The sequence below is a fragment of the Alligator sinensis genome, unplaced genomic scaffold, assembly GCF_000455745.1.
Source record: "Alligator sinensis unplaced genomic scaffold, ASM45574v1 scaffold78_1, whole genome shotgun sequence".
In the NCBI taxonomy this organism is placed as follows: domain Eukaryota; kingdom Metazoa; phylum Chordata; order Crocodylia; family Alligatoridae; genus Alligator; species Alligator sinensis.
In genome coordinates this window covers 1,726,463-1,735,334 of record NW_005842171.1, presented here as the reverse complement: position 1 = coordinate 1,735,334, position 8,872 = coordinate 1,726,463, and the positions used below count along the sequence as shown (strand labels likewise).

Below are 8,872 nucleotides of genomic sequence, written 5' to 3'. Positions count from 1 at the left end.
AACAGGCTGACCATGAGCAATGTGGGTCAACCAATCAGGGATGCGCTTTACACTTCCATTTGTCACCAGGCATTGTGTGTGCGCACAGCCCTCCCCCTCCCCCTCTCCACCCCTCCAGTCTGCACGTCAGCATGTACAGACATTTGGTATCCCAGAAGAAACTCTCCAGGGAGTGATTTAACCCTGGTTATTCCCAAGTTATTTTTCTTCTGAAGAGGTCATTTTTACTCTAGGAGAAAAAGCCTGAACATCTATACACTCATGATTTCTCCTGGAAGTTCAATGACTCTCCCAGTAGAAACTGAATGTCTGTACAAGGATAGTGTCAGTACTGCAAGCTCTTTGCTCTTCAGGGCCTCAGCAGTTGAATGCCTGTATATGTGGCTGTCTCCAGGTTATTCAAATGTGTGTACACTGCCACTATGTGGACCAGAGATGTCAAAGGCTGCATACACATATAATCTAGGAGAATTCTCATAGGTTTGTTCTTCTGGTAGAAAAGCTTACCCAGAGCCACAGTACAGACATTCAAATGGTGAGGCCCTGAAGAGTGGAGAACTTGCAGTGCTGACACTATTCAGGTATGCACAGGGCGCTCTCATAGATTTCAGCATGCTCTGCAGGCTCCCTTAATCTGCCTGGCAACAAATGACAGTAGTGCACAGGGCAGCCCTAATCAACCAATCTAGACTGCCCATGATCAGCCTGTGTTTCCCTGCAGACAGTGTGGGGATTGTGAATAGGCACATTCTGCTCCCTGCCAGAGAAGCAGAGTACAGGGAGCAATGCACCATCTCCTGAAAGGGAGGAAGGGAGGGGGAGAATGCTGCAGGACTATGTTCCCTTCTGAGAGAAGCCACCACAGTATATACAGACATTCACTCTTCCAAGAGAAACTTTCCTGGGAGTAATTTCATCCTGGTTCTTTCTAGGTTATTTTTCTCCTGGAGTGCCCATTTTTACTTTGGGAGAAAAGGTCTGGACATCCATACACTTGTGGCTTCTCTGAGGAGAGTTGTGGATCCCAGACCAGCTGGGGCAGCACCACAGGTCCCAGCATGAGAACTGCTTACACTGGAACTAGCTTGGGTTGTGAAAAACAGGAGGATCCATGGGCCAATCCAGCCTATGGACTGTCCAAGTATCACTCATCCAGCCCACGAGCCCCTATGAATTTGACATGAATTTGCCTAGAATATTGCTTTCTCTTTTCTCAAGTTGATCACTTGTACATTTAAGCTATATAAACCTGATCTATTCTGATTACAGGGAAACCTTGCTAATTCAAAACAGGGGGCCAAAAAATAATAAGTCTGAAATAAACAGGTTTGAAATAACTGTACTCTCAGTAATTTGCATATATGCAAATTGATACAGTATGTATAGATTCAGTTGTACAGGAAGCCATGCAGGCATTAACAGAATGTTAACAGGAAAAACCTACTGCATAATCAATATTTCAGTTTTAGTTTTTCATAAACTGCTCTAAAGTTTTAGCATAAGCACTTAAAAAAATTACTTCCATGTATGTTTATACAAAGTGAAAGCTACACAGAATGTCAAGGCCAAAAGGTTTATGACTTATGTGGTTCATAGGGATGGACCCCAGCAAGTGTTTCAAGCTATGATAACCCCACAGCTCAGCCATGATTAGCATGTGCGTGGACTTCAAACACCCCCCACAAAGGATGTGTGCTAATTAGCACCCCCCAACTTGCAACTGGAACCACTGTGGGAATGAAGAAGAAGTTGAAATGCAGGTGATGTAGTGCTTTACCATGACTTGAAAAAAAAAGAAGAGTACACACTGAGGGGGATGCAATACAGCAGGTATTTTATAGTAGGCTCCCTCCAGCAAGAAGTGTGGACCCTGTCTTTGTGCTTGGTGCTCTATGGGCATGCTCATTATGGGCTGCATTCAACCAACTTTACAGTTGGTTCCCAGAACTAAGCCCATGCTGCTTCTGGCAGCAGTTTGATAATCTAATAATAATAATAATAATAATAATAATAATAATAATAATAATAATGACTTATTCTGTCTGTCCAGAGCACTCTGATTGGCAGCTTCGACAGCCAATCACAAAGCTTACTGAAACAACCAATCAGAGTGCTCCAGACAGACAGAATAAGCATGTTATTATCATAGATCCTGGGGCATTTCAAACATATGCAAGCAAGTCAGAGCTAGAATGAAGCACTGGGGAGACCTGCTGCAGAGTGGGCAGGCTCTGCCAAAGGTGGTGGGGGGAACGTTGAGGGGCCTGATCCTTCCTTCCCTTCCCTCCCCGCCCCACCCCCCTGGGGGCCTGCCTGTGTGCCTGCCTCTCCCACGGCTGGGGGGTGAGCTGGGAGGGGAGGGCAGTGCTTCCCTCCACAGTGGCAGCTCCCCACAGGACTGCCCAGGTGGGGTGCCAGTGGGTGGGTCCTGCCCAGGAGTTGCTGCTACCGTAGACAGGAGCACCATAGACAGGGTCCCCCGCAGCTCAGAGGCTGCGTGACCCACTGGCAGCTCACTCCCTAAAGCTTCTCATACACATGGCTAATGGCTAAGGGGGCTGTTTGGTTGAGAGCCATGGCTTGCACTATTGGGGCTCACGTGGCTTGTGCCCCCCAGCCATTTAGAAGTTGGACAGCACTTAGGATAGGCCTTGACAAACGTAAATAAATTATACATCTACTTTGGCAGCTGCTCAAATCTTTTTCTAAAGTTGTAGTGAAATAAGGTTTTTCTATATCATATTCTGAGGTTAAGAACAGATTTTACTGGTGACAAAAAAGGGTTAGAACCTCATCTAGAAAATTAGACACTTTAGTGTCAGTAATTCTTCACTAAATAATTAGAGAGGTTTACCATTGCAGATATAGTTCTCTGATCTAGAGAATTCTACCAGAATGAAATTAACATAGACATTACCATTACTAGATCAAACTCATGGGTCTACTTCAGATCTGACAGTGTTTAGTGGCAGAAGCTTCAAAAGGTAGATGTGGAATAAACTGTCAATAATCTTACTTTACAATAATCTTAAAGCAATGCAAGGCTAAACTAAACTAGAATGAACTAAAGCAGGGGTGGGGCAAAGACCAGCCTATGGGCCTGATCAGACCTGCAGTAAACTCAATTTCCCAGCAGCCCCTGCCTGCATTGCTCTGGCAGGGCTCCATGAAGATGCCAAGAACAGCAGGGCGACCTGCTGCCACAGGGCACGCAGGCAGTGTATCACAGCTTTGCCCCAGCTCCTACCCATAGCAAAAGCCACAAGATCCCAACCCCAGAGCAGCTCCCCACCCAGCCACACGCTGTGTCAGCAAGCCGCTCGGGCCCACCTCCATGGAGACCCTGCACTGTCACAGCCCCACCACTCCTGAGGTCTCCACAGAGACATTGCATAGTGATGCAGGCAGGGACTGCTGGGAAATGGAGCCCAGCCACTGTCCAGATCAGCCATTTTTCCCCCCCTGAACTAAAGCTACTTTATTATTAAGAGATCATCAAATGCAGTCTGATATACTTTACACTGAGCTTACACATTACAACAGTTCAGCTTAAATGTCCCCATTTACATATGGCCTAAATGTCCATGTCTCCTCTGAATCTTGCCAAATTCCTTGTACCCACATATATGAAACAAGTTCCCAATTCCAATTAAACACTGGCTGAAAAAGCATGTTTTATCATGATTTTCCATCAAAATAAGACATTTCAGGTACATAAAGGAGTAAACTAAAAGGGCACAAATGCAAACTAGGTTCATGTCCCAGAGAACTGTCTTCCTTCACACAGAGTTTTCTAAAAGAAGCACTAGTGAGTAATATGTTCTGATTACCTTCAGTGAATATTTTCCTCTGGAAACCCTTTAAGGTTCCAAAAAAGGTCTCCCCAGAAGTAGTCTGGACTGGAAGAGATTCATATCAAGCAAACAATTGCTTCAAGCTTCTGCACTATCCAGTTTTATCTATGTCACATGAAGTATCGTGTTAGAAAATTATGTTCCATATATTGTAGCACTGAGTGTGAAGGACAGGACAGATTTCTAGAGGACTCAGGAATAGCAATTCAAACAGATTCTCTCTAGAGACCCATTTTGTCCCATATTTTCACATCTTGGCAACCTAAGCTGAATGCAAGAGTCAGTATGGAATCTTACCTCTCTTCAGGAAACTCCTCTAAGTACTGTTCAACTCTACTGTATAAGGGATAAAGTCCTTCAATATCTAACATATCAAGCATCTGAGCCTGAAGAGTTTTATAAAGCAGACAGTCCCTTGGTAAGCCAGAGCCCTCCATTTTATGTTTACCTAAAGAGGAACAGGGAGGAAAAACAATTTCAAATATGATGCTTTTAAAAAGTGTACCACTACTTTATAAAATGGATTAACATTTTTCCCAGACTGATCACTTCAATGAAAAAGCTACAGGCTGCCTTAAAACTTATGAAAAACAGGAGCTGAGCAGTTCAAATATAAGACTCAAAGCTCAAGATTCACATCTTGAAGAGAAGTGTAAATTCTATGTAATGTTGTGTGATAAGGCTTACAGGAGGGACTCCTGTTCTACTTCTCTGTTATTTCTCCTAAATGACAAATTGTTTAAATGCAAAAAAATAAATAAATAAAGTTGGGGGGGGAGGCAGGGGGGAAGAGGAAGTCTCCCTCAGCCCCACACTACTTGGGGAAGTTTCAAAAGCACAAGGTCAGAGTTCAACACCTACGTCTGCTTTGTGCCTTTTAAAAAGTCTACCCCAGATAAACCAGGATCATAATATAAAATATTTTATGTCACACTAAGTTTAGCATTTTGGAAGTTATAGAAGACTTTATATTCCAAGTTATGCAGTACTTTTTGGAGGAAGGGGAAAGGAGAAAATAAAAAAAGTTAGCAATTTGATTTCAGACCACCGTTATGGTTGAAAACACAGCATTTGAAATAAATGGCAGTGAAAGGAACTGAGCATCTCTCCAGGGCCAACTATTGCTCACAAACTGAAATGTAGTCACATGTTTGGCACTTATTCAATTTCTATAGCACAACACTCACAGAAACAGCATAAACAATTTAACCTTTGCAAAACTAAGTAGCAAGGAGTCAAGAGGCTTCGTTCCTCCAGCCCTCAATCTTCATTTCCATTACTCATACATACGTGCCAATTTTCCGTACGAGTACCTCCTGAGGTGCCTTCATGCAACTTAAACTAAAAACACAACTACACTCCATTTCATACATACACTCCAGTGATTTTTTAACAATATAACATGGAGATCAGATGTGACATGTATTTTAATTTTTGTCCACTGCAACTTCTAACGTTTAAATGAATGAATGGCATTTCATCTAATGAAAGGAGTACTAATAAAGCTTTATTAAGTCAAATTTAACATAAGTCAAAATGAGTTAATTTTAAAGAAGCCACTAAGCAGACCTTTTTGGTTTCTGTTTTTTTTTTAAAAAGGAAAGAACATAAGAACTGCCATTTACTGGGTCAGACCAGATTTTTTTTCTGCGTTTTTTTTTTTTTTTTAACCCATACTGTCTTTTAGCTCACTCTGGTAATAGCCAACCTATAAAATGGCAGTTGCTCAATTTAGCACATTATATTCTTGGATTATACTATATTATTACTGAAATTATATGAGAATTTCTTACCATTTCTTACCAGCTCCTTACTGAAAGTACTTGCTTCACAGTAACTCCTTCCTTGTGAAATAGGAACTGTCTTCATATCACCTGCTCTGCAGGCATCAGTATTACTTAATAGAGTCATTGTAATTACGTGAATTAACTCTTTAATAATTGTCCTTGTACAATGTGGTCCACTGACCAATCCATTTGAAGGAAAAAAGAGAGGTTTTAAGTGACGAGCAAGTTCATTCCAGTCAGACAGACAGTCCTGATCATCCTTACAGCCATAAATTAGTTCACCATTCTGTAATTGGAAAAGAAACATTTATGCAATTCAGGAAGTCCAATTACAGTTATAAACTAGTACTGCAGAGATTAAGCATAAATTTTAAAATAGTTTAGTGCCCTGCTTCAATTAGCACAGATCTGACTGCATAGCAAAGATGCTAATTTGAAGTGCACATTTTCTTTAAAAGAATAAAAAATTGGGAACAACTGTACCAAATGGATAGACAAATGTAATACTGTACACTGGAGAAGTTGTACAGTAGGGTCTTGGTTACTAGTTGAGGTGCAGCTGCTGAACAATATACAGAAAGGGGCTTAATGTAAAAGAAAAGATAAATTAGTATTTTAACATCCCCTTATAAAAAATAACTTGCTGATGGCATATAGTTAAGCTTCAGATTTCTGTAAGGAGCTTTTAAGTAGTATCATGAAGTCAAAGAGTGACAGAACAGATCTGCAAGTCCATCTCACTAAAAAAATTCAGAGACAGACATTCACATAGGATATTCTTAAACTGAAGAGAAGGGATGCTTTATGTTGGACACAGCTTTAAGAGAGCTTTGTTTTCTAAAATGAACATAAGGAACTAATATGTTACATTATTTATCACAGCAATTACTGCCGCATATTTTATTGCATCCATGGTATGTAGTGAAGTAACTTTTTACTGACTCTTAAGAATCTTATTTAGGTATTAGGTAAACACAATTTTTCAGACAAATTTGCAACAACATGCAGGACTCTCCTTTCCAAAGAGCACTCAAGAGTACATTTTGAAAAGGAGTCTTTTGTATTGATGGGGAAAAGTTATTCTTTGCAGATACTGCTATTCAGTTCTTTCAATTTTATCTCACTGCAAAAGTCTGTAAAGCAACTACTTAATTTACCTGCCGTAACTTCAAATATAATTCTGTCTTTATATTTTAACTGGGGAACAGGGAGACCCTCAACTGGATATCAAAGTAAGGTTTTGATTCTTTGGATGTTCAGTTAGACCCAATATTTTACAAGACCATATAAAAATAAACAACTTTTACTTCAGTCACTCTTACCTTAAATATTTTTAAGTTGTTCTGTGCTTCCTGTAATAAGCTTTTCAAGGCAAAGTGCATTCTCTGCTTACTTCTAAAGAAAAACACATTTGCAATGTTTGAACAAGTAGTCTACTTACTTTACCTTTACAATAATTCCAGAACTCAAAGGCATACCGTGTATGCTGGTCATTGATACTGACCACATTCATTACACATGTTGCTGTTTAACCTAAAGTCAGTGCAAAGACAGAAGGAATATCATGACAGAGCAAACAGGTGTATATAGCTAAGCTCTTCCTAAGTCTCATGTTTTGACATCTAAAGCTATGTGCAGTAATTGCAGAACTAATGCCAAATCATTTGGAATTTTAACTCATAAGCGTCAGGAACAGCAAATATTTTGTTAAGATCACAAAAGCATCAGTACCAAAGACAGCTAGTCAGTAAGATTGTGGTAGTATTAGAGTGACTAGCAAATTGCACATCATGAATGACAGGGTGGTGGGCAGGGGCAGAGCACCGCCACCCAGTGCCCCACGGTGCTGCCGCTCCACCTCCGGCCCCTTGAGCCCTCCCCATCCTCCCACATCTCCCCCACCTCCTGCCTCTGGCCCTGTGCACCCCCACACACCCGTGTGGGCCCCCCCCCCAAATTCAATCAGCTATTAGATAAAAGCACCAAAAAAGGCCTACTGAAGTGTCCAATCTATACAGATGTTGGGCAAGCTGGGTCCTACTAGCACAATGCCTCTTCTGGGCATGTGCTAGGCTTGGCGCAGGGGCATGCAGATTTTAAAGTAAAGCGCTGGGGGGGGGGGGGGGGGTGAGGGTAGGGGTGGGGGTGGGGGGGGGGGGGGAGGCAGCCAAAGACACATAGTTAGCCATGTTAATGTGAAATCAAGCAGAAGGCAGCATACATTTTCACCTTATAGAATAAATGAAATAGGTAAGTAGGGTAGCACAAGCTTTGATGAGCAGGAGCTTTGATGAGCAGGAGTTAATCAGATGCTGTAAAAGTATGCCCTTTCACAGCATCCAATGACATGAGCATCATCACGTGGAAGCTTGTGCTATCTGTATCTACGTTGGTTAGGGGTGCACCAACAAAGATTTCCTTGGCCGATACCAATGATCAATTATTAACCGGCCACATTAGCCAATACAGATCCAATAGCCAATTTACAGGAATGCAGCCTGGCAGCTTGGAGAGCAGTGTCCAGCTGGTAAATCTGTGGGGAGAAAGGGGCAGGGGGAGGGAAGGGGTGAGTGGGGTGGGATGGGGTAGATTGAGGCCCCCACAGTGAGGGAAGGAGTGGGGCAGGGGTAGGTGCTGCCCAGCCAAGGCAGTGAATGTAACCCCGCCAGGAGAAGGACAGAGCCATGGGTGGCTTGTCTGGGGAGGCATGGCGGGAAGGGCTCCCCACTGCTGAGCACACTCCCAGGGGAGGCATGGCGGGCATATGCCCCCCGGATTTGTGTGCAGCTGGCTGCCCACTGTGGACTCAGGGCTGGGGGCTACACTGGCTTCTTCCTGATGGGGGGTGGGGGTGGAAGTGAAACTGGGAGGGGTGGCTACGGGGTGGGCTATAGCCACCCCAAAACTCCCTGTAGCCACTCCTCTGTAAGAGCGCGCCGGCGTTTGCGCAGGTGTTCACGGCCGGCTTTTGCGCAGGTTTTCACGCCGGTGGGCGGGTAGGAAGGGTCAGGAGAGAGACTCCTGTACGGGTAGGGCGTAGACACCAGACAGATCTACAAACAGCAGCTTAGAATGGTGTCTACGAGGAGTGCTGCTAGGGCCTCTGCCCAGGGGGACAAGCCTACCCGGGGCTGGTCTGAGGCCTCCACCCAGACCGCGCCCATGGGGGAGCTGATGTCCCCCTACCTCCTGGCCTGCGGGGGATCCCCAGCAGGGCCGGGGGGGGGAGAG

The 8,872-nt window shown here is 43.5% G+C and overlaps 1 protein-coding gene across 5 annotated transcripts in view; it reads right to left on the bottom strand.

Moving 5' to 3' along the window:
• The window catches only part of IPPK (inositol-pentakisphosphate 2-kinase), a 132,902-nt gene that overhangs the window by 10,578 nt on the left and 113,452 nt on the right, over positions 1-8,872 (bottom strand). For all 5 annotated transcript variants that reach the window (XM_025206721.1, XM_025206719.1, XM_006025876.3 and 2 more), the window contains 3 exons: positions 6,964-7,036; positions 5,648-5,927; positions 4,152-4,302 (listed from right to left, as the gene is read on the bottom strand). In XM_025206721.1, coding sequence (XP_025062506.1) covers positions 4,152-4,302; positions 5,648-5,927; positions 6,964-7,036 — 504 coding nt within the window. The remainder of the gene's footprint in view (positions 1-4,151; positions 4,303-5,647; positions 5,928-6,963; positions 7,037-8,872) is intronic.